This window comes from Antennarius striatus, chromosome 12, assembly GCF_040054535.1.
Source record: "Antennarius striatus isolate MH-2024 chromosome 12, ASM4005453v1, whole genome shotgun sequence".
NCBI classification, from domain to species: Eukaryota; Metazoa; Chordata; class Actinopteri; order Lophiiformes; family Antennariidae; genus Antennarius; species Antennarius striatus.
In genome coordinates this window covers 16,818,636-16,844,654 of record NC_090787.1, presented here as the reverse complement: position 1 = coordinate 16,844,654, position 26,019 = coordinate 16,818,636, and the positions used below count along the sequence as shown (strand labels likewise).

Here is a 26,019-nt window from a genome sequence, read left to right as displayed (position 1 = left end):
CCTTTATAGTTAGTTTAGTTTAGTTTTAGTTTAGTTTAGTTTTTATTATATGCCATATGGGTTTATAACACCGGTCATACTAAATAACAAAATTATTTTAATACAATTTTAAAGAAGAATTTCCATAATATGAACAGGCTTTGGACACTTACGTCGTGCCTAAAAATACTTCATACATGTACAGGAACAACCAACTCCACCTGACTGTGGTTACAAGTTAAAAGGTAAAGCAGCTCAACTATATTATTACTACGTTATTTATTCATTGCCAGGCCAGTATTTTGTTGTGTAACATTTTGTGGGAATACCTTTTCAAAATCCCACATATATCCATACAGCAGCCCATAAATTAGTAAAATAACAAAGCACATACACCATCAGGTTTCAAACCGTTGTTTGTTCAAACAGCTCATAAAATAATATAAATCTAAAGTAGCCTTTAACGTTTTGCATTAACATGATTTAGAGTGCATGTAATTACTGAGATTACCGTCCAGTTTGATGTATGGACAAATGTGCTTTTGCTTATCCTTCCTTTACCATTTGGATAAGATTGGAGACGCTCTTCTGAAAACATAAAGATGATGTTGTGGGGCTGCACCTGTGTCTCCTCAGCGCCAGGATCTGTTAATGTCGACTCTCCCGGTCCTTAAATCTGTCGAAGTTGCTGTAGAAAAAATTCCGCATGAGGACAAGGTGTCCATAAAGTGACCCAACGGGTTCTGAGGACCTAAAAATCAAACTGTTACTTGGATTTGTGCGCATTCAGCGCAAACCAATGCGGCGCGTCTTGACATTGTGGCACTTTTACCATGTGAAAAGTAGAGCGTCTTAACATGCAAGAGGCATAAACCCCTTTGTCCCCACAGCTGACTGAGAATGCGTGACACAGGCCTGAGCTCTGACACAAAAAAAATACATAATAATATAGTAATAGAGGGACTGCAATGACTGTAACAAATAAACACATGTAATAATAATACTAGTACTACTACTACTACTACTACTACTACTACTACTACTACTACTACTAATAATAATAATAATAATAATAATAATAATAAGAAGAAGAAGAAGAAGAAGAAGAAGAAGAAGAAGAAGAACACTGATATTTTGATAGAAATGTTTTCCTCTTTGTTTGGATGAACAAACACTTTAATTGTTCTTTTTGTATTGTAATGTATTTTCTGCTATATTCAACCAGTTTTCCTGTAGTATTAACTTCTTCTCCCCCAGGCTCCATTGAGACACATAAGTTCTCACTGAGCGTCCAATCAGCAGCAGCTCTGAACAGCCTTTCTGCTGTAATTGGATGGAGATGCGAGAGGAATACGCAGCCTTCCACAGCGCGCAAACACACGATCGTCTCTTTCGCTCCACGCAGGACCTTGTAAGAGCAAATGGATTGAGCAAAAAAAAAAAAAACCCACCAAGGGGACCGGAGAACCTCACACATCCGTGACATTATTAATCAATCTCGTTGTTCTCAGAGAAACCTATGAAGAGAAGCCGCACCGTCGGGTAGTTTATCACCTGGTCGGAGTATTACGCACGACGCAGATCCCGGGACGTAAAGAAAAGTTTTGAAGTTTGCCGTTTTCTTACGCGGGACTGCTTACGAATGATCTCAACAGATACACTTTATAAAGATAATTTAATTTTTCAGTCGTTTATGGAGTGTTTTTAAACGAATCGCGCAAGAGTTTCGCTCAGTAGATACAAATTTATTCATGGATTAGAAGGAATTGGAACTGTGGAAAAGCAAAAAAAAAAAAGAAAATCTACTTTGATATATATGATTTGGGGGATGGCCACGGCTACTTCCAGTCCCTACCTTGCGAGTAACAGGATTCTATCAGGTCCGATCTTCCACTCCGACCGGAGGGGTGTTGGCATGCAGCCGGGCAACACAGCTGTGACCACAGTGTCCGGGGGATACAGAGGAGACCCTTCAGTCAAGATGGCACAGAGTGACTTCATGCAGGGAGCCATGGTTGCGAGCAATGGGGGCCACATGCTGAGCCATGCCCACCAGTGGGTGACATCTTTGCCCCACGCAGCGGCTGCAGCTGCCGCTGCCGCGGTGGCGGCAGTGGAAGCCGGGTCTCCGTGGCCCCCCAGCTCCACGCCACAGGACGCAAAGAGGAACCCCGGCAGGGAGGACCTCCACTCGGGTCTCCACCACAGGTCAGCGCATCTAGGACCCCATCAGGCGCATCCAGGAAGTTGGGGTGGCACCTCTGCGGCGCACATCAGCATCACCGAGGGACAGCAGCAGCAGCAGCAGCCCCTCATTTACTCGCAGCCTGGTGGGTTCACCGTGAACGGGATGCTCAGCTCCCATGCGGGGCAGAGCCTCATGCACCCGGGCTTGGTGCGCAGGGAATCCCCGGAGCAGGAGCACAGCGGCCATCACCATCCTCACCACCACCACCATAACCATCACACACACCACCATCAGCATCACGGGGTGAGTCAAGAACCACACTCAGACGAGGACACCCCGACTTCAGATGACTTGGAGCATTTCGCCAAACAGTTCAAGCAGAGGCGGATCAAGCTGGGCTTCACGCAGGCGGACGTGGGCTTGGCTTTGGGGACTCTGTACGGCAACGTGTTCTCACAGACCACCATCTGCAGGTTCGAAGCGCTCCAGCTGAGCTTCAAGAACATGTGCAAGCTGAAACCTCTGCTGAACAAGTGGCTGGAGGAAGCTGATTCCACAACCGGGAGCCCGACCAGCATCGATAAGATCGCCACCCAGGGGAGGAAGCGTAAAAAGCGCACATCCATCGAGGTGAGCGTAAAAGGCGCGCTGGAAAGCCACTTCCTCAAGTGTCCCAAACCCTCCGCGCAGGAGATCAACTCGCTGGCGGACACCCTGCAGCTGGAGAAGGAGGTGGTCAGGGTTTGGTTTTGCAACCGCAGGCAGAAGGAGAAGCGCATGACCCCGCCAGGACTCCCACGTACCCCCGAGGACCCTTACTCACAGGTGGGCAGCATGGGTCCCGACACACCGTCACCCTCCTTAGACTGCAAGAGGATGTACAGTGACACGTGAAAATAAGAAGTAAATCTGAACATGATGTGTTTGATTAACTTTTTCAGAAATATTCCATACTCCTCATAGAGTTAGCTGATGAGATTTTCTTACAGCTTTCCATGATATAGATCCACAGTAATAATCCAGTGTGTATCTCTTGTCAGAGCGAGACAAACTTCTACTCTTATGCATCTTTGGGTATTTTTCTGCACTATAAGCCAACCTTTTGGAAGACAAAAATGAAAATGCTTCAATAAAATATTGTTAGAAAATGTATTCAAAGTCTATTTTTTAGCCATTCATCCCAGAAAAAAAAGGATGTTTTAGGAATCTGATGTTGCAAAACTTCAGACAAAACAAAAAGTTTCTTTCACCTGTTTCTGTAATGGTCAAAATTAAAGTTCCCTTTGAATGCTGCAGGTTTTGATGTCCCACAGACTTAATACTGGCCGTAGCCTCCTTTATAATAGAAGACATTGAATTAATGTACTTTATTCAGCATTGTGTTATTTTCTAATAAGCAATAATTTATCAGTCAGTTGTGTTTCCCACTTTCTGTGTCGTGTCTGTAGATTTATGTTGTGACAGGAAGGCGGTCATAGAGAGATTTCAGATAATTCCGATGTGGTTGTTTTTTTCTTCATAGGAAATTTATTTTTTTGACATCAGAAAAACATTCCCCTGAGTTTGTATGCAAGTACGTTTGCTGTGTATTCATATGTGATGATTTGTACTATTTATTTTTTTCCCCCACTGTTTTTATTTTTACGAAAGAGACGTGTTATTTAATAAAGTTGAAATAAGGAGGAGTTGTGTTATGATATCTGAAGTGACCATCATCATTAAGATTCCTCGTGTACAAACACACACAGTGAAATAAGTCACATGTACGCTATGGATGCTGTCAAATGAAACAAAATGACAAACGGAGCTGTTTTTCAAAAGGTGTGACATTAATAATACAAACAAGTATGAAGGCAGAAATAAAGTCCTTTTTAAATTCATGCTTTGGTTTTTGGTTCAATTGTTTTCCTTTAACAGATTTCCACTAAACATGAAATTGAGATGAGAAACTGATCAACTTAAAATTACTGCCAGTTATTTGTGTTTTTTTAAGCACAAACTTAGAAGCTGCACTGGTTCAGGCCTTTAAAATGCAACAATTTAAAGATTTTCTTCTCAATATATTTATGTTGACGTTGGGACTGTTGATGTTGAGGCAACAGTGGAAAGAATGTTATTAAGATTACAAGTAATCTTTCACATTTGAACTTTTAAACAGTAATAACAATAAGGAAATTAACTGGTAAAGTCATCAAAAGAATAGTTTGTTGTGGTCCCAACAGCATCAATAAATTATTACCATTTAGGATAAATCTATACCATGAATCAATAACGCTGTTAAGCCTACACAGCATTAGCTCAACACATGTCTCCTCCCTTTGCTGTGCTATACTTCAGTCTAGTCACACACTGGCTCTGATGTGGACTGCAGCCCAGTAGAATGCAGCCAACCGATGTGGGTTATCCCAGCTGGTAGTTCACCTGTGCAGTGGTTGGCAAGGCAACACCTAAATAGAGGGAAACAAGACATCTTGTGCCACAGAAGACTTGTTGGGTAGAAACGTGCTAAGAAGCAGACGAGGTTTTCTCCTACAAACAGTTTCGAAATCGGTTTCCTATCCGTGTCTGACAAACGGCGATCCAGACCTGATGTCTCAGAGATCTCGTTCATCATCACCAAGACCCGAGAAAGCCAAGGAGATCCGGCGCCCACGGTGACGAGTGTTCTGCAGAGAAACCAGAAGAACGCTTTAGTTTTCGATTAGTTTTGATTTCTGTCATATTTGGAAAGATCTGTATCCAAAACTAAACGCAAACACACTTCTTACTGTTAAAACACACATACAGATAGGTGCACAAATATGTCAGAATATGTGTAAGGTGTGTCTGCTCCATTAGCAGGAGTTAAAGGAAAGAAAAGTCTTGTGGTTTGTAAGGACGGTTTGAATCGGCCTGTTCGGTCATCATCATTACTGTACTCCGTTTTCGCTTAATGGGCTACAAGAAGACAAAACTTCACCTGCTATAATGACGTCGATAGCTAAGAAAAGATTAGAGAGAAATGCTTCTGTTGTAAAAACCTTGGTAACACAATTGTGGATGTTGTGGATGTTTTTTTCTCTCTTTCCTGTGAACAACAACAACAACTCTCTGAAAACTCCGGGAAATTCTACAGTTAGTGGGCGGACAAATCCTGACATATTGTCATTTTTTAGGACTGAGGTTCCTGAAAAATAAAAATAAAAAGCACCCTTGACTTTTACTGAATTTTTATTCCGTGCACTACAGCAGCAATACTGTAAAAGCACAACACTCTGTTGTTGAAAACAAACACGGATTACACATCACATAAACACTGTTAATGCTAATTAAAACTTCTATATATGCTCAGTTATCATACTAATATCACACAGAGGTGGAAGGTCGGTGCCACAGCTCGTCTGCCTGTGCCTGTTAATATGATGTATTCCCACCGAGCTGCAAAAGCCCAACTTCTCTGATAAAAACTGGAAGCAAAATCTAAGCTTCCAGGATTGCGATGTGATCCTCTCAAAGCTTAGTGATGTAAAGATGAGAGATAAAGCTGGAATTGGAGGGATAAAAAGCCCTTCAAAGGGTTTTGTCATCACACAAGGCTTGGTGTCCTCCCGGAATATTAATGCTGGGATCTGAAGGTACAAGCTGATGATGTTACAGTTACCTGAACCTAAAACCCATCAATCAACAAAAATGGCTCAGCCCACATGGTACAGTATAATGCATATGTGTCTGTGCTCATGCATGTATGTGTTATTTAAATGGTGTATTATTTAATGTTGTAGTATTCTGTCTTGCATGACTGCCGGAGGGGATATTTGCAGCTACACTCTAAGTACTTTCTCCAACAAAATCTGCAAATATAATCACTCATAATTGCTCTTAAAGCCTTGTTCAGGGGTGTTTTACATAAAGCAATTATATCACGATAAGCGCATCTCATTGTTAGTGCGCCAACAGATCGAGCACAACAGGCAAACCTGCAAACCCGTTCAAATAATTATTTGACAACAACAAACTTTGAATTTGTATTTACTATGGGTTTCATGTCATTAATCCTCGTTGTTCGGTGTTAATTATTTTCACTTAACAGAGGTCGGTTATGTGATGATGTTAAGACTCAAGGGTTTTTACACAAGGTGGGAAAATGACACTCATGACTCCTGAATTCAGAGGCATGGATCAAATAACTAAAGTGTATGATAGCTGGTGGTAAACAAACACACTACCAGCAAATAGTCAATAATCTTACTTCTCTGTATATTCTGGATTCACAGAGAGCATTCTTCACTCTGTCATTTGAGGCGAATGATGGAGAACCAAATTCTCTTCGGAAGGAAGAAATTAAAGCAAACATCTGTGGAATAATGGACAGGGAAATTAATTTTCTCACCAGCAAGCTTGTTGTGTGGGTGCCACCAGACGTGATGAGCATGCATGTTGCTGGACCGGTAGAGTGGAACTCATTTGATTGGCATGTTCAACACATGGGCACGATGCCAATTTAGACAAGCAGGCCCATGAAAAAGAATCTCTAGCTGCATGGCAAATTTTCTTATATTTTGTTTTTTTTTTAAGGACTGACAATATGCAGATTTCTAGTATGAAGTTCAATTTACAGTTAATTTACCTTTTAAAAGAATCTGGGTATGTAGATGTAATTTTACATCTTCACATTCTTTATTCCGGATGTGCAATAACCTCCTCTGCAGAACACAATGTAAGAAGTTGGTACTGTATATTGATGTAATGCTTTAAAATACTTAGAAATGTAAATAAATTTAATAGTGTATCTGAAAATATCAGCAAAACCTAATCATAAAACAAAAATGTCTAAACAGACATTTTATTCTAAGTACTATGCTGCCATCTGCTGGACATAATAATTAATAGCCGTTTCCGAAGGTTCCCAAACTCGTGAATCCTTATAACCAGAAACGTTACACGATCAATCACGAATTCATTAATTATTAACCAACACAGGCTAAATATTTCAGCTGAAAAAGGAAATTAAATCACGGAGACGCTGCAGCTTCTTCAAATATTCCAGGATTCATTTGCCGCATTGCTCCTTTAACTGGGCGACCACCTGCTCGTCGAGCGTCAGCATCATCCTCCTGCATCACGATGGCGATCGATACGATGGTGAAATGTACAAAGTGGAATGTTTGGGGGAAAGCTTGACATGCATAAGGGGGGAGACGCGACCACCGAGCTGAGGAGACGCTGAAGAGGAACCTGAAATCAAACGAGGTAGAGATGTTCGATGCGGCGCCTGAGATGAGCTGGTTTATGGTTTTAGCCCTCTGCTCGGTGGTGTTAGATGTTATTTGGTGTTTGTTACCCGTCATGATCTTTGTGATGAAGACAAGCTGAGAGGAAGCGTGAGATGATCACAGAAAGACAGAGGATAGGTTGTACAGGATCAGCTGCGAAGCTATGTAAAAAGTCCTTATAAAATTATTATCACCATTGGGCCACCTCTGCAATAAAAGATCTCTACCTCTAACCTCTCTCATAGTCTTAAAAGGAAGACCAGAGATCGATGGAATCTACCATTTGATCGTATTTTTATGTGGTTGTGATTGTTTTCTTGGTTGTATTGTCAGACTGGGCTAATCATCGGATCAGTGTCTGTAAATCCACAGGAAATAATCAGATACAGATACAGCAATTTATTACAAAGGAAGACAGCATCATCGTTTTGACCCAATCATCATCATTTAGAAAAGACAGAAATTTAGAAATTCAAAATCTCTACATTTCATTGATTGTCTAGTTTGATTATTTTGCTGTAAGCACGATTTCTTTGTTTTCTTCTTTACTAACATATTTATCTGTGTGCTACATGTAAGAACCTGCATGATTTTAATTTCCAACAAGATGTGATCACTGCAGGAGTCATTTCATTGACTTGCTTGGCAGACCAATCGTATACTGATCAAATTCAACACCGATATCTATCTGTGATATTGTTCCATCATTGCATTTCTTATTTTGGCATTGTTTACCTCTAAAAATGAAGATCAGCTTTGATGCCCTCTTGTCTATTTTTTATCACTTGTTTGTAGAAAATCAAACTTCAGCATCACATTCTGAAGAGAATTTAGTGAAATCTGTTTCATATCCATATAATATAATGTGAAAGATAGGATTTGATTTTGAAATGTTTTTTTGGATATGGAAGTTTTTAGCAGTTTGTGTGGAGGTATGCAGAGCAATAGAAACACACATCTCAGTTTTACACTTCCTGTGATTCGGACCATCAGTATTAGACGTCTTACAGCCTCACTTGGATTCCACTCATCTGTGAGGGTGAGCCTGTGATGAAGGATACATGCAGAATCCTGCAGGTCTAACACTAATGGTATTCTAGACTACACTGTTGGGGACCTTTGACCTGACTTTAATCCTTTACTGGACTTCAGACACGATGATATGACCCCTAACAGGCTTTCTTGTCTCCCAGCTCCCGAGACCACCTGGGACCACATCTGGGACCGGAATGGCAGAATGACCTCAACACATCGTTATTGCTTGGATTGTCCTAGCACCAGGAGCAGGAGGTGGAAACCATAGCAACAGATGTGTCCTGTGTATGTGTGTGTCACTGTTTTATCAAGGTTGCCTCAGATTGTTACCAAGGAATTAGCTTCTCCTGAGCCGACAGAAGACCACAGCTACACCACAGGTGTGTGTGTGTGTGTGCTCGTTCTTATGTGTGTATTGTTGCTCATGTGAAACGTTACACACGCTGTTTCATGTTTGTGGGTTTGCGATGTGACTGTTTTATGTTCCCGTGTGAATCTGTGCAGCACAGCGGTTAATCATCAGTATCATTCAAACCAGTGAGGAGCCGTTCTGTGTGACTGGAGCTCCTGTCTGTGGGTTGATCTGTGGTGACTTCATCACACCACACACCGGCTCACATTTGAATCACCAGCGACTCATAGATGACACAGCAGTCAGACTCCGACATTCTAATCACAAAGCCCATCTGAATTTTTCTTTCTCTGCTCTTGTAAGATTTTAATCAGAATGTAACGTGCTGTAAATTCAATAGAATAAAATAATTCATAACGTGTTTTAATTTGAAAAACACACCATTGTGCTAATTTTTCAATTGACTTGGGTAGTCTATCATAATAAAATGAACAATGCATAGTTTTCTCCTTATTAAATTTAGATAATTGTCATAATTTAACCATTGTTAAAACTGGAGGAGACAAAAACAAGAAGAGAAACATAACAAAGCTTTCTTAAACCAATCCCCTAGCTCATTTTTTCAGATTTTTCAGAAACAAAAAAACCATGTTGATGATTTGATTTAGTAAAAAAAATCTTTTTTGTGAAGAAATGACTTATAGGGAATTGTTATAAGAGGGTGATGATGAGCACCATCCATTAGCTGAATCTATGGAGGGATGTTCACATGGTTGCATTCATTCAACCAACCATCCAGGTTTAGAGTATCATGGCTAATACAGTACTCTAAAAAAAAATTTTTAAACTCAAGATTGCTGACAAAAATCAGTCAAGCTTGACCAAATCTACTATGTACAGAATTATGACAAAACCTGCTTCTTATTTAGATCTAGAAATAATTTTAATTTAATTTTTTTAAATTTATTTTTTTTTATTTTATTTTATCTTATTTAATTTTAAATTAAACTAAAATTAAAATTTAAAAAAATAAATTTTAAACGGACTTGTTAAATTTTAAACGGACTTGTTAAATCTTAAACAGACTTGTTTAAACAATTTTAAACAGACTTGTTCAGATTTGCAGTTTATTCACCAAGTATTGATCAAACTGCCATATGTTGGTAATTCCTTCTGTCCATCTCAGATACCGCCATGGAGGAGCAGCTGCTGGACGTCACCTGGACTTCACCACAGCAGTAATAATCAGGCATGTTCCTTGTCGTGTGCTGACATCCCGTGACCGGAGCTGCGATGGCGTTCTGTAATGAGAGCATGCTGGAGGAGTGTGACTTCATGGGGCCAGACGGAGAAGAGGAGGCAGCGGGGAGCCTCCAGACAGAAACTTCCACTCCTACCATATCAATCACACTTCGAGTCACCCTGGCAGCCATCATGATTTTCATGATCACAATTGGTTTCCTCGGCAACGCCATTGTGTGTCTAATTGTTTACCAGAAACCCGCCATGCGCTCCGCGATCAATCTCCTCCTCGCCACGTTGGCCTTCTCAGACATAATGCTCTCCCTGCTCTGCATGCCCTTCACCGCCATCACCGTGGCAACGGCCGACTGGACTTTTGGAAGCAGCTTCTGCCGGGCCTCCATCATGCTCTACTGGCTCTTCGTGCTGGAGGGAGTGTCCATACTCCTCATCATAAGCGTGGACCGCTTCCTCATCATCGTGCAGCGGCAGGACAAGTTGACCCCTCACCGAGCCAAGCTGTTGATAGCGGGCTCGTGGATACTGAGTCTGTGTGTGTCCCTGCCATCTGTAGTGGGGTGGAGGACAGGTGCGGCGGGTATCGGGGGAGCCTGGGCGCCCCAGTGTGTGTTGGGCTACAGTAATTCTCTAGCAGATCGTGGATACACCGTGCTGTTGGCGGTGGCGGTGTTTTTTGTGCCCTTTGCAGTCATGCTGTATTCTTACCTGTGTATTCTAAACACGGTGCGCCGCAACACTCTGCGCATCCACAACCACACCAGTGAGCATTCCTGCCTGCCAGCCCTCAATCAGATCAGCAAAATGAGACTGACCAGGGTGCAGCGCCCCCCTCAGATTAAGGTGGACATGAGCTTCAAGACCCGAGCCTTCACCACCATCCTCATCCTCTTCGTGGGCTTCTCGGTGTGCTGGTTGCCACACACGGTGGTCAGCTTGTTGGCCGTGTTCAGTCGACAGTTCTACTACAGCCCCGTCTTCTATCCGGTCAGCATAGGCGCTCTGTGGCTGAGCTACCTGAAGACGGTCTTCAACCCGGTCATCTACTGCTGGAGGATCAGGAAGTTCAGGGAGGCCTGTCAGGAGTTCATTCCCAAAAGTTGCAGACTGTGTCCCAGAGTGCCAGGCCGGAGCCGCAGACGAGTGAGGCCCAGCAACATCTACGTGTGCAGCGAAACGCAGTCCGCCGTGTGAAAGCGTTGTCAGACGGTTTTATCTGGAGCGTTCCTCAGAATGAGCAACCAGGAGGGATACGAGTTCGATTTTTTTTTTTAAAAACAAAGGATATTATGAAAATAATCTCTGAACAAGAATAAAGTTTTAAGATCAATTTTAATGGATGGAACGTCCGTCAAATGAAGTTTGGAATTTCATTTGTTTTGTCTGCTCTGTTCAAGATGAAGAAAAATAATGTGTCGCTCCAAGATGCACTGGTAGAATCTACTTCACAATCACGACGCTAAAATGTGTTGCTATTGAAACGAGAGCATATATTTTGTCAGCTTGCTGTTCGGTTTTACAGTACTGTATGTCCCTTCAATGTTATTTCCGTCTGTGTCATAAAAACAGACAAACGGTTGTGGTTTTAATGTTCAGTGATGTCGTCGGGGTGAAAGTCTGTAGGCTTTCAGCTGACAAACAGATTTAACGGACTTGTGAAATGAAACTGTTTAAACCATGAGTGTTTTAACAACAAATTGTGTTATTTATTGAGCTGTAAATTTATTTAAAAAATTGTTTTTATTGTGTAAACAGGTAAATAAAAGAGATCATTAAAAGGTCATTCCCAGCAAGCTGCTTTTAAATGTACCTTACATAAATACATATTATTAAATAATGGAAATATGTCTGCTGGGTTGCTCAATACATGTATTAACTAAGGATGTACATCAACTTCACTGAGGCCTGCACAAAGAGAATGTCATACATTTTAATGTATGGTATTTTAATTTTAATTAATGAATTAATACAGCTTTTTTTATATACCCATGCACTTACTAAATATCTGAAAAAACAGTCCATCAGTGTGAGTGACTCAGAGCCTGTTGCTGTACAACACACTAACAGACGATGGTGTCATTCTTTCACTGCAGGTCAAGTTAACTTCACTTCCTGAATTCTCAGCTTCATTATCAGAATGAGCAACATTTTTATTTCATTAATTCATTCATTTATCAGAAACGTTGGGTTGCCACTTAGTTTTCCAATTAACTGATTAAAAAAACTGTTGAACTACATGTTTTAATTTTAAAAATCCCAGAATGGAAACGAATTCTTGTAGTTGTGTCATGAAAATTAAAAGTGACGGATTAAAAAAGATATTAATATCGAAAAAGTTTTGTTTAATGCTTTTGACGTGATACTCACATGATTCATGGAAGGAACAAAATGAAATAAGTATTAAATCAGGGTCCAGTCTGAACCATTCAGTTAGCTGTTCCCATGTTTAATATATTAGGTGATGCTGAGGTTGTTTCCATGGAAACACAATGGAACCAGGTTTACCGTCTTGATTTAAGTAATAAATCACATTATTTTTGAAAAGGTTAAAACAAACATTTCACTTAACTTTTATACATTTTGTTTTTGATCCAATGATGGTCAAAAGGATGCAGATTTTAAAGAGAATCTTTATAATATGGAAGCAAAAGAATGAATCTTAAACTGCACAACTGACCCACGTGTCCACTCACATGTCACCACGTGACAATAAGGCCTCTAAATAAGGCCTCAACAATAAATTACTGTCCTGACCTCACTTTGAGCTCACTGAACGCATCGTTCTCAGATACCACCAGATGATGTCATCAACTGTGACAATGACTCCACAAAGGCTGCGTGCGATTTCCTCAGCAGCTGAGTTAGGATGAGCTCAGGGACAAGGATTTAAAAAATGACTTTATGAAATTGGAAACTGTTCTTTGATGTCCTACATGTTGACTTCCTTTGCTTAAACTGTAAGTGTTTGTATTAAAAAAAATTTGAGCAATACCAGTTTGATCAGTGGTGCCCAAAACGTCGATCACGATCAACTAGTCGATCACGATCAACTAGTCGATCACGATCAACTAGTCGATCACGTAGGTCATGCGCAGCTAAACCACGCGCTCAACTGCTTTGCCGAACAAATTACTTTGTTAGCAGTGTCAAATTTATTTCTACAAAAGAAATGGTATAAATATTCAACATCCGTCATCAAAGCTGAAGCACCATGATTTGAGAAACTTCCAGAACCTCGTGTCAGAGATGGTGACGCAACAGCAGGCATGTGCGGAACATTTTAACCCTGTTTCTATCTCTTAAAATAGAAAAACCATCACCAATGCTGGATGATTTTTACCTGATACACCCAACAAAAAGTACTTGTCATCAAAATATATAAAAATATGACAACGCATGACAAGTTAGAGTGATTTTCTTTTATTTTCAACTGTGACATGTCTAAGAAAATGAAAGAAAAGTGTCATGGGGGGACCCTAAAAAAATTACGCTTCAAAATTACTGAAAAAAATTCGGAATTCAAGAACAAAAGAAATTCAGCCCTCAAAAAATGTTAATGGAAACTTGTTCTTTTTTCCACCCATCCCTGGTACATTTGAGACTTTCCTGGTGAAGGCATCGCTGTTGGAAAAAGCAGGTTTTTGGGTAGAAAAACAGGTTGGAAAATACATTTGCATCCTTTTGTTTGCTGCTACAACCATGCATACACTACCAAGTATGTTAAAAAAACAATTCATATGAAACACAATCTATAAATCTTGAGTGTTATTTTTATTAAATGAGCAAACAAATACAATTGCTCGGGTGAAAAACACGCAGCGCTGTTGTTCTAGGGTTAAAAGTAGCCTTCTAGCCAGACATGTGTGGGCACCACTGAGTGTGGCGGTTTGGGGCCCCTGGTAAACCAAAAATTTTTTGCCAATCGGTTCGTTCCGAACAGAAACGGAATTATAACGTTTCCGGTTTTGCGTTCCACCCATAAACTGACGTTCCTGAACCGATTAGAACAAAAAACAAAAAAGTTCCTGAACCGGTTAATAACGTTCCTTGTAAATATAAATATGTAGGTACCGTATTTTGCGCACCATAAGACGCGCTTAAAAGCCTTAAAATTTTCAACGCTGCAGATCGGCCATTGTCCACCGACACAGGACGTATTACGTCACTACGTACGCCGGCAGCGATGGACCAATCAGAGAACATGATGCGAGGCTACGTCCGGCACACCTCCGGTAGGTACCGGTATAGGGGGGATGCCGGTACTGGACCGCACACGTTTACCAGGACTGGAGGCAGTGCCGAGCGAGTTACAACCCCACAATGTGTGCGTGGATTGTGGATCCTGGACTAACGTGTCTGCTTCGACTTTTGTCCGATGTTTCGCTAAAGCCGGCATCATTACCGGACAGACACCCGGAAACCAGACGGTCAGCGAAAGAGAAACTACCGAGATAGTCAATGCAGACCGAAGATGAGGACTTCGAAGGATTTAGCACAGATTTATCAAAAAATAAAGAAATAAAAACATATTTAAAAAATAATGTCGGTTTGTTTTTTGAAATTTAAATACGTAGTACAACACAGTTCAACCACAGTCACCTTTTTGATTCCGTTAGCAAGCATGTACTGAACGATAAGGTGTATCGTGTGTCTGGTTAAAGTACATGAAGAAATGCACTCCTCAATGTCAACTATCAGTTTTTAATGACAACGATGAAGAAGCCCTGCAGTAAAAACATAAAACAAAAATACAGGCTGATTCCCAAAAGTAAATAAATGCATATATTTCTTTTTAAAGAAGTAAACAGAATAACGTAGCAAACTGCATAGTTTTAAATATACTGTGACCAAAGAAAAGACAAACTTACAATAAAAGAGAGGGAACAGCTAAACAGCTTCCAAACTCCATGAAAATGATGTCCGTCTGAACGTGACCCTCATAACAACAACAGTGGAGCAACGGAACCGCTTGTATCACATGACAGCCTGGTATCACATGACTCTACTCAAGAGAACAAGGAAGCTAATATAACACTGCCCCCTAGTGGCTGGCAGGGAACTCTTCAGTACAGAAATAAACTCCGTTATTTAGACTGCGTCTCTTAATACAATGAGCCGAATGGTGCGCAAAATACGGTAACTTAAGGACTTTTAAATTGGCAACTAAAGCAATTAGTTTATATACTATAGACTATAATTATAGATATATCCCTACCCTACAGTAAACAGTACCACTGCACTACACCACTGCTTTATGACAGTTCTATCATGTAGTTTAAGGCTTATGCCTCCTACTTAAACACTACATGAAATAAGACAAGACTAACTTCCACCATGTCATTTATTGCTGAACAACAAATCTTCATTGTTCTTCTCCCATAGCTCAATATTACTAAACAGCGGTGGCAGTACGGGGAACACACTGCACTGAAAATGACTGCAGCCAATGAGTTAATGTCTAAATCATACATTTTTCAGATTTACACACTGCACTGTTTACCTGTTATGATTAAATAGTGACTGGGAGACTGGCCTTTTCCTAACTATTGCTGATAGCCGCTACTTCTCTCTGCTCTCATCCCACGTCCAGTGAATGACAGGAAGTGAAACATCAGGTCAAATATTTTTTCAAGAAGGAAAAAAAACCCTGGCATTAACCGGTTTACAATTATTTTCTGTTCTGGAACATTAATTTTTTTTTACATTTTTCGTTTTCGTTTTCGTTCCTGTCAAAATACCAAAAGTTTCCGGTTTTCGTTTTCGTTCCATGAACCGGTTCAAAGCCCTGTGGTAAACTAAAGATATGGATTCTGTTTGTCAGGAGAAAGATAAATTATTGGACTGGCTTTTGCTGTTCATGTGAAAGGCTTGGTACTGCTGTGATGAAGAACATGGATATTTATCGTCTTTAGTGGCAGCGCCCTCGAGGACCACCCATCTAATCTGCTCATTATTGAAAGCAGTGTCTTGCTGTTTTAAATCACCAACACAGTGAGAGTCATAGAGACACATGACTCACTGAGACGAGCCTTTAAAAACTGAGGGCCTTCTGTATTTTCAGAAGAGCTCTTAAATCATTGGTGCCATCTGACACTGCAGAATGCTCACAGATTGCTGAAGCATGACTCCAATTAAAACAAAATTTTCAATAAATTTTACTGTTGAGAACAAACAAAATACTGTAGAGAAAATATCAACCAGGCATGAAAAACAGATACATTGGGTCTTATTTCCTTATTTCCATTTTTCTGTTGTCTTTACCTCTAACAAATACTGATATTTAAATGATTATTGCTTCTTGATGAGGCTCCATTACTTTTAGTCTGGCAGGGGTAGATCATGATCTACAGACTATATAATATTTAAGTTGCATTTTACGCTAATTCTTTTATCAGATGAGGATCTTGTCTGTGTGCATGTCTTGTTATTTCTAATAATGCGTTTGAGACCAAACGAATGCGTAAACGAATGAATGAATGAATAAATGAATGAACGAAGTGACACGAATAAAGACATATATGCTTGAAGATTAAATTTTTTACAATGCATTTACAGTGCTCATAATGTTACTGTATATTAAACACGATTGTGCAACTTCTTCTTTTTTTCGCAAAACAGTGTCAGCTACCTGATTCGAAGTTAGAAGTTTAAACAAATTACGATGGAACAGCTTTATTCATCTTTTTTATTTCAGCTCTTATTTACAAACTGTAAATAATGAGAAGGTTGTATTATTTAACAAACGTGTCGATGTTCTGTAATTCAGTATTTTAATTGTGAACTCGCGTTAATAACTAATATATTTTTCATTGCAGTGCGTGTCGCAAATTAGTCATTCATTCAAACAACGTTCAAAGCAAACAAATAGGAAATGTAAATTAATTAAACGATGCAATAATCAAATGTCTAATATGAGCCGTATGCTCGTTTGTTATGCCGCAGTGCATGTTGGGTAAAAATCAAATATGGCGGCTTCCTCGGCACAAGACGGCAAGGCTGTTAGCATCCCGAATGTGGATCTTTTACTGCACCCTGAGCTGTTGTCCCAAGAGTTTATGCAACTAATCTTGAGTGAAGTGAGTATATAATGAGAGAAAAACATTTTAAGTGTCATTTAATGAAGAGTTAATGGAGGAAAGATGCCGTCTTATTAGCATACTGGCTAACAGTCGATGTAGCCGATGACATTGTTGTATCACGTTTTTACCATCAGACGCCAAATGATTCTTGTCATGTCGGGGAATTTCTGTCTCAAGCAGAAGCGAATTAGCACCAGAGGCTGTTGCAGCAGGGACCGGCTGTCGGAACTTTTCGTCCGGCATGTCATCCCGCTACCGCAGAGGGCTTTACCCAACACCCGGTGGGGCAAGAGAATGGAGAGGACGCGAGGGAGGCAGACGCCGGTCAGCTGTGACAGGTAGCTGCCAGGACGCAAACATTGTCTGAAGGGTTCGATGAATGCCCAAGTAATCACTATCCAAAGTAATCATCAGCTAAATATTCACAATCACGAGTAAATATGAAAATAAATGGAAGTAACATGAGTGCTGGTGGAACATTACGTTGTGCTACATTTCTGCATACATTGAAAAGTAGGAAGTAAAGTTATGCCAGTTTCATAATACCTATTCTTGTCACATGTTGATTTTTTGCAAAGATTTATGGAAAGATTATAGAAGGGATGTGAGATCTTGTATAAGAAGACAGCAGATACACGTTTTTGTACATTAAATATAGATTAAAAACAGATTTGTTCAACTTTTTAGGCCATAGTGTCTGGATTTGTCTTCAGATTAGAGTGCATTCTGTTGTCTATTATTGGTTGTTTTTTTTATTGGTCTCTAATCTCCATTAGTTATGATGAGACAAGGTTAAAAAACAGCAAAATAAAACTCTTACATTATTGTAATTGCAATAAATAAAATATTTGGTTGTGAGTATTGAAGTATTTGTCAGTGATATGAAGGTTTGATTTGGCTTCTGTTCCAACTTTATTCGCTTAAACCATTGAGTAATTTAAGATAAAACATATTCATGTGTGTCTTTGCATTTGATCAGTGGAGATAAAGTAAATGCTCAAAGCCAATGGAACCATGTCAAGACTTTTTATTTTTTTTAGACTTTATGTGCTATAAAAAAGCCCTTATGATGAAATTAATTGTGATTATTTTTGTTGTTGTGTTTTGGTCATTTCCAGTCCCAGTAATGATCACAAGAGGAAAAGGCCTCTGATTGTATTTGATGGGACTTCCTCTTACACTGGTCCACTTAAAGTAAAGAGAACAGAGGGAAACACTGAGTCGACAGGAATCACCAGCCGGTTAAAGCCCCCCCCTGCAGCAAACCTGTCTAACCCCATCCGCACGTTGTCTAAAAACCCATCCTCCTCCCCCTTGTCTTCCTCTTCCTCTTCTTCCTTTTCTTCCTTCTCCTCACTCACTGTCAGCACGGACTCAGGCACAAACCTCAAACGGGAATCAAACAGCTCGGTAAGAGGGTTTGTTCTGTCACTCGTTGTGTGTATTATTACACAAAAATTTATTGAATCAAGTCAAAAGAGCATGGTGTCAATATTGATCTGTTACTTGTGTACTTGTTTTGTAATCGGTAAGTACAGACTCTATACATTCATACAGTCACAATACAAGTGATTCTTTGGCATTCAGTGTTTTGAAAAGACAACAGCAATCACTGTGTCAAAGACATTGAACACAATCCTGACCGGTTATTTTTGTTTTTCTGTAAGAACACGCTGGAATTTAATTCATTATTATGTTTCCCTGTTTTTAAAAAAACTTAAGACTTTAAATCAAATGTATTAACAGTGTCTCCTTTGTCTATTGTTGTGTTGTTTTCTGTTTCTTCAGGTTGAAATTAAATCACCAGACACGAAGAAAAAAATCCCGCGTGTGACATGGCCCTGACCTCTGACCCCACTTCATGCAGACCTGATGGGAGTTTAATGTCTGACGGACCCAAAATCCCCTCCACTTAGTTCTACAGCTAATTGCGTCACAAAAGGGAATTTGAGCCCTGTAACCTGTTTGTCAGGACCGTCCCCAGTCCTGGTTCCAGTGTCAGAGCCGACGGAGGGTTAGAAGATTGTCTTGCTTTTGAAGTCTGAATCTTCCATTTGTGTTCTAAAACCTCAAGTGCCCCCTCCTTACATCCACCTCCTGAATCCCACACATTGAGACTGTCATGCAAAACGCAGCATGATTCTCTGATGTTACGATTGTTAATGTATAGTTTCTGTGCATGGAGTCTTTAACAAGGAGGTGTGCACTGGGTTGTGAGTGTGTTTGCATAGAGTGTTGTGTTTAGACATCCTTTAACTTGGACAGATTGATTTTCACATGTTCAAGGCTCTGTTGTGGCGATTTCCAAAATGATGGACATACTGTGTGAGAGACTGAAGTATAACATACTTAAAGATTCAGTTTTCATTATTGTAATTTAAGAGTGTTTTAAACCACAGATTAAAGATAAACGTCATGACCAGCATAAAACAATGGTGTATTGTGGCCTGATAGTAGTGTGTCATTTTTTTGTTCTCGGTGAAAATATTACCTTTGGCTGTAATTCAAATCTCAGGATGTTTTAAGACAAATTTTTCTACATGGTGTTGTGTGATACGTTTGGATCATAATATATAGCAATAATAACGGCTAAGCCATTTTTACAAAAAGGAAGTAAATATTCAAAATAATTGTTAATAAAAAAAATTAATGAACTATATATTTCTTTTCCTGTAAAAGAAAATTGTTGGCATTAATTGTCTTGATGGATGTGGAGAGAGATTTAAAAAATACAGAAAACAAGATCTAATCCATTTTAAATCAATTGTTAAATCTATTTTTATCCATTTGTATAGAAATGAATCAGTCTGACTTGATCATAGATAAGTGGCAGCTTTGACTCTCGTTTGATATACTGGCATTGAAACAGTTGTGTACTTCACCTGCTCTTACTAATATTATTACAAATAAAAGGTGTCCTTTCTGAAAGCCTTTGACCCACGTCTGCAGAAACACTTGCTGACTTTGTGTTGAGAAATTCACAGAAAAATTTTTTTTTAACTGCTCTGCACATTTATTATAAGAGCAACAACACAGTTTTGCTGTATTTTATTGGTAATAACAGAGCTCATGCGCAAACTACTGATTATAGCATCAATCCATGCACAAAGAAGTCCTTATTACACTTCAAAGTGGACAGTCTACATAAACTGTAGCTTTATCTCAATATGCTCCATACTATCTTACCTGCAATAGTTGCTGACACATAAATGAACAACTTTACATGTTAACAGTTATTATAATGGTCATAGTTTGTCTGAGAGTGAACAACATAACATTATTAAATGAAACAATGCTGTTATTAGTGTGCTTTCATTTGCACGCAATGATGGACAATCATAGCAAATCTAAGCAGTAAAGATGCTGTGCTCTGATAGTATTTATTAATTCTCTGTCATTCCTATGTCATTATGTGGACCCTCGGACTGAATTAGATGTCTTTGCCACACTCTGGACACAGTATATCATCACGTTCAGTCAGGAAGCCACGGCCGACCAGGGACACAGAGCACTTCTTGCAGTTGAAGCAGTCGTTGTGCCACTGGCGCTCCTCGAAGGAAATGTACTTGCTGCCTCCAAGGCCTGAAAGAGATTTAAAAACATCAGCAAGAATTAAGTCACTGCCTAAGCAATTACACTGTTACTGGTGTGAACAGTCAGGTACTGAATTCCGATTACCGCTAATGGGGGTGGTGCAGGAAGCACACTTCTTGGCATACAGGTTGCAGAAGCAGTTGAGACAGTAGGCAAAGTCATCTCTAGAGGTGAACCTCTGGCCAGTCAGCTGCTGTTTGCAGCTAGTGCACAGGAAGCAGTCCTTGTGCCAGGGCTGTTCATGGTAGGTCACTCCACCAGTAGTGATGGGCTGATGAGGTGGATCGGGAAAGATAGATTACTATTTTGTTTGAAATACAGGTGAAATACATGATGCTTTCAATAGAGATGGAGAAAGATGGATCTGGCTCTGGAAATCATAACTTTGTACAGTTTGGTGTCCCACCTTTTTGCAGTGCACACACTGCATGGCAAACTGCTTCTCATAGCAGGGCACACAGAAGTTGTTGTTTTCCTTAGGGATGAAGCTCTTGGTGCCGATGGGCTGCTGGCATCTCTGGCAGGTGAAGCAGGTCTCATGCCAGCTGTTCCCCTTGTGCTCCATCTTCCTGGAGCCTTCAGAGAAACACGAAGGAGGTGAGTTGATTGAGTTAGGAAGAGGATGCCAAAATAATTTTTAAAAAAACCAAAACAGCTCTCAGACCCTAAGTTAAAAAGAAAAAAAAAACATGTCACCAAGAAGAAGGACAACTCGTTTAGGAATACTCAATTCAAAACGAGACTTCAGCTTTAGCATTTTTTAATACTTATCAATAAGGTATTCTAAATGTTAAATCAACATTAATCCTTCATTCTATCAAAATAAATTAAGAAAGTAAGAAGCAGTCACAGAATGTGACAATTTTGCTTTATCATACTAAATATTGTCTATATTTAGTCTTACATACCAAATGTTATAAAATAACATTAAATACATATTGTAAAACACACATGCAAGAAGAAGTGGCTTTTATTACCAGTACCACTACTACTACTAATAATAGTAATAATAACATAAATAATAATAAGATAGGGGCCCTCCTTTTATATTTGCCTTTCCCACATCAGCCTCCAGTGGTTTCTGTTCATACAACTCTGTGATTTTCATCCTACCTGGCATGATGGTTTTCTTGCAGTCATGGCACTTGGAGGAATACTCATTGGAGTAGCACTCAGTGCAGAGGAGCTGTTCATCCTTAGTGGAGAAGGGTTTGTCCACCAGCGAGCGTTTGCACTGGAAGCATTTGAAACATTCCTCATGCCAGTGGCGGTCCTTGTAGGACAGATCCTACAACAGCAGCAGATGGAGAGTCAGAGTCTGGACTTCAACGCTGAAGACAGAAACCCACACAGACAGCATGATCGGGCTCGTGTGTCAAGTTGTTTGCGACGCGTCTTTGCTTACTCTGGAGTTGCAGCCAATGGGCTTCTTGCACTCCTCACAGGAGTTGGAGTACAGGCTCTCGTAGCATTTCACACAGTAGGGATTCTCTTCTCTCAAGACGTATTTCTTCCCAAACAGGGACTCCTTGCAGTAATGGCAGTCGTAGCGCTCGGTCATGATGACCCAGGGTGACTCACCTGAGACGGACACAGGTAAAAAAGGAAATAAAGAATTTATAGTTAAGAGGTAGATTAGCACGTCTGATCAATGTCCCTTTGAAGATTAAAAACCATTTTACATACTTTTTACTACCAATCCACATTAATCTTGGTTGGCACCTCCGTCTTTAGCAGCCACCCTGATTCTGCAGTCACTTCTCAGAGAGATTTAAGGTCTTTTACGTTACATGTTTTTTTCCGTGATGTATTTTCCTGCTTCCATCAATCCCTCCCATCTCTCAGCAGTACTTCGTTTTGTTCTCAGTGTCAGAGGTAGAAGGTGCCAGATGAGGCGGATATAAATAAACTCCTATCAGTCTTGCTTGGAGACAGTCGACTTTCACCCTGTTGCATACCAGCGCTCTCCATGCCGCTGTAGACTGACCCATCCATCACCTCTCATCCAGCTTTCAGCACAAGAGCCCCATCTCCCTTGACATCATGCATGTGTGCATGTGAGTGGATGAATGTGTCAGTCCATGACTTGGTTTGAACAGCATTCATAATAGTGGCTGCTTATACTCTGCAGCTGTTTGTGGTCTGCCTGTTAAGCCTCCTGGGTGCTCCACCTTGCGTAAATATTCCTGTGCATTGTTATATAGTGTACGATATATATTTAAGAGGAGACCATTTGAAGACCATTCTAGGTTTTTGGCACACACACACCATGTCTGCATCTATCTACTGATTCCTCAGCTAATTTTTTTAGCCATTTAAAAAAAGCTTATTTATTCTGTTTTGGCTGCTGCTTCTATTGTGTTTTGTTTTCTTATTTCCTCTATTGGTTTCTCAGTTATGTCACTATTTTATTACACTCTTTATTTATTGTTTATTATCATGTATTCCCACCTCAGTGACATCTGTGAGTGACACTCCTGACATTCAGCGGATTTGTCTCCTTCTTCTGGCTGAAAATGGAGACATTTAATCTGCCTGTCCTTTCTGCTGTGAATTATTCTCCACCCCTCCCACATTCCCTCATTGTCTGTTTCCCCCCACCATGACTCATCTAGCTTATATACGGATTTATCTGACTCCTAAAAATAAAAAAAAGATAATCTGAACTGTCAAAAATAAAACCTCCAGCTATTCAGAAATGTCAGGCAGCTGTTTCCCAGCTTCTGGGGCTCTTTGATGTGGCCTATCTGGGAATCTCTCTGCACAGCGATGCCAAAGCGAGCCTGGGTGGTACGTGCTCGGCCACCATGAAGCCGGAAATTTTAGTTTTGAACCAGTTCCATCACCCACTTGTCTTATATGACTCCACTATCCTAGAATCTGCAGGTCATCGTCAGTGATTCCATGTAGATGCATGAGATCGCATTTTAAAATGCCAACCATCAGAATTTTTCTCTGATAGTGAGACATCTAAGCAGCTTTCTTATGTTTATTTTCTACTCTTCCACACAAGAATGCAGGAAGACGTATTGGTAAATGAGGTAAATGCAAGCACTGATCACTAATAACAGCTTTTAAAGTGCATGGTAGTATGAAACGCTAATCAAATTAAGCTCTAAATTGAATTTGTTTTTATTGAATTGGAACCTGAACTCTTCTATTAATGTAAAATAAGCCACTGTTTTACATACTTTCACATACCTGGTTTGAAGTGCAGGGTTCAATCTTTTTTACTACTTTCATTCAGCACTTTTCAGATCCCTTAATTTCTGTAGATTATTATAAGATACATTTTATACACTCTTCTACACTTTAAAAACTTTCCCATGACATCTTAAACTGGTCTAAATGTCACACAAAAAAGTGTGAATTGCATAAAATTATATTAAACAACAAAAAGGAAAAGAACAGACCTAATTACAGAAATGAATGTCACTACTGTGTCGTAGCAAATGAGGAGCGAGCATCTTTACCAACACATTTGGCTGAAGGGAACAGAGTGATTGATGAGAAAGGAGGAAAGAGGTGGAAATGAAATGAGTTCTGGATTTTCTTTTTTTTTCTTTTTTTTTGGACAAAAATAGACAACGAAGGAAAGAGGAAGTCAGGCTTCATCACTGATGAGGAGGATGAGCGGAGGGAGACAGAGAAGAGGTTCAGTGATGAAGGTGCTGTGCAGATGGAAAGAGAGATCATGAGCAGGTTTGGTTTGGGCAGGAGGATGCGGGAGCAGTCGTGCCTGAAAGGATGGAAGACATGGTGGATGAAGTGAACGGACAAACGGGTGGAAGGACGGACGGGTGAAGGGATGGAGAGTGGAGCAGCTGAGCGGAGGTGATCTTACCTTCCTGTGTGAGGAGTGTGTGTCTGTGCAGAGTCTGGGGCAGACTGAAAGAGAAAGCTGCGTGGCGGCTGTAGTAACTCCTGATTGCATTACTCCACCCATCAGGAGCTAATTGAAAATGGGGGGGAGGGGAATCTGAGAGGAGGGGTTTGGAAGGGGGGCAGGGAATCTTTTTTTGAGTTGATCTATAAATACGGTGGTGCTTCACAGAGATAACCCCAAGGCCACTTTTTACTTGTTCATTCAGTCACCAGCGAGACCATGTGGCCTTTTAAGGTCACTCACTTGTTCCCTCCCTCAAATAGTCACCCGGTGATTCTCTCACTCAGGTTTCACTTCATCCTGCTAATATTATGTTTCTACCCACGGCAGCCTTATCACATCATCCCTCCCTCCCTTCTCAAACTTGATATCATTCTTTGCATCAGAGTTTGTGCCGTTGTCACTATCATAATGTCACACACACACACACACACACACACACACACACACACACACACACACACACACACACATGCTCACACATGCACACGCTTACATAACATCAGAATCTTCCTCTAGACGTTTATACACAGTGTAAAGAATGCTTAAGATCAGATATCAAAGATTGCTGTCCTGTGAGATTTGTCCCTAAGTGCGTCTCATCTGTCTCCTCCATCCTATATTCCTCTTCACAGGGGAATACGCCCTTTAATCCCAAATCTCAGATGTGTTGGGTACAGTATCCAGGCTTGCTAATGACAGACACCCACATAGCTTCTAGGAAACCTGCAGCTCTATTTTCTGCAACCCTACACTCTCTTGTTCACGCTGCCATACCACCCTCCATCAACCGGATGCTCTTCCCAGTTCTCTCTCTCTCTCTCTCTCTCTCAAGCAGGTTTTCCTGACCTGATGCTCCCTGGATTCTCTCCAATGAGAAAGTGCTTCGCCGGGTTTAAGAACTCTATTTGTAGACCATCATAAAGAGTTTAGTGCATCACCAAGTGTTGCTTTTTGGACTTTTCACACAAAGTAGTTAAGTTTGAACTGATTTATTCTTTATTTAAAGAGCTTTTTTGAAAAAAAATATTCAATATTCAGCCTGCTGATTTGGAGCGCTCAGAAATATCTCAGTGAGTATTATATTCCCATGAAAGGTTGCGAGTACACCCACCAGAAGAAGGAGTCTGGTCGGCTTCATGGCCCCACAGTTGTGCACGTGTTTTGACGTTACACTACTGTATTTTAATACAGACTCCCAGAATGATTGTACAAACAATCCAGTTGTCAGAAGAGACCCGTAGACCAGATCAATCTGGCTCATATCATCCTCAAAGACAATAAAAAGCAGTGTGATGTCAATGAATCCCGAGCCGAATAAATCCAATTGGTAAATTTCGTGAAGCAATGCCATGCAATCCCAGGAACCATGCAACTAAATGCATTTCATTGCA

At 40.3% G+C, this 26,019-nt stretch overlaps 4 protein-coding genes across 5 annotated transcripts; 3 read left to right on the top strand and 1 right to left on the bottom strand.

Annotated features, from left to right (window-relative positions):
* Positions 1–1,147: 1,147 nt before the first annotated feature.
* Positions 1,148–3,061, top strand: pou3f3a (POU class 3 homeobox 3a). The gene has a single exon (XM_068329663.1). It carries the CDS (start codon positions 1,796–1,798, stop codon positions 3,059–3,061), a length of 1,266 nt encoding a protein of 421 aa, XP_068185764.1. The 5' UTR covers positions 1,148–1,795.
* A 7,013-nt stretch (positions 3,062–10,074) lies between these two features.
* gpr45 (G protein-coupled receptor 45) lies at positions 10,075–11,260 on the top strand. The gene has a single exon (XM_068329817.1). It carries the CDS (start codon positions 10,100–10,102, stop codon positions 11,258–11,260), a length of 1,161 nt encoding a protein of 386 aa, XP_068185918.1. The 5' UTR covers positions 10,075–10,099.
* A 5,753-nt stretch (positions 11,261–17,013) lies between these two features.
* On the top strand, positions 17,014–20,067 carry c12h2orf49 (chromosome 12 C2orf49 homolog). Its single transcript, XM_068329732.1, has 4 exons — positions 17,014–17,142; positions 17,326–17,483; positions 18,264–18,555; positions 18,934–20,067. Exons 1-4 carry the CDS (start codon positions 17,032–17,034, stop codon positions 18,988–18,990), a joined length of 618 nt encoding a protein of 205 aa, XP_068185833.1. The 5' UTR covers positions 17,014–17,031; the 3' UTR covers positions 18,991–20,067.
* Positions 20,068–20,178: 111 nt separating this feature from the next.
* Positions 20,179–24,731, bottom strand: fhl2a (four and a half LIM domains 2a). Of its 2 annotated transcripts, none has more exons than XM_068329731.1 (6): positions 24,584–24,731; positions 22,145–22,320; positions 21,853–22,027; positions 21,146–21,315; positions 20,824–21,010; positions 20,179–20,727 (listed from the first exon to the last, which is right to left on the bottom strand). In XM_068329731.1, the coding sequence occupies exons 2-6, from the start codon at positions 22,298–22,300 to the stop codon at positions 20,576–20,578; spliced, it is 840 nt and encodes a 279-aa protein (XP_068185832.1). In that variant the 5' UTR covers positions 22,301–22,320; positions 24,584–24,731; the 3' UTR covers positions 20,179–20,575. The 2 variants fall into 2 exon arrangements, with proteins under 2 accessions (XP_068185832.1, XP_068185831.1); XM_068329730.1 differs by lacking the exon at positions 24,584–24,731 and adding an exon at positions 22,426–23,268.
* Positions 24,732–26,019: the final 1,288 nt, after the last annotated feature.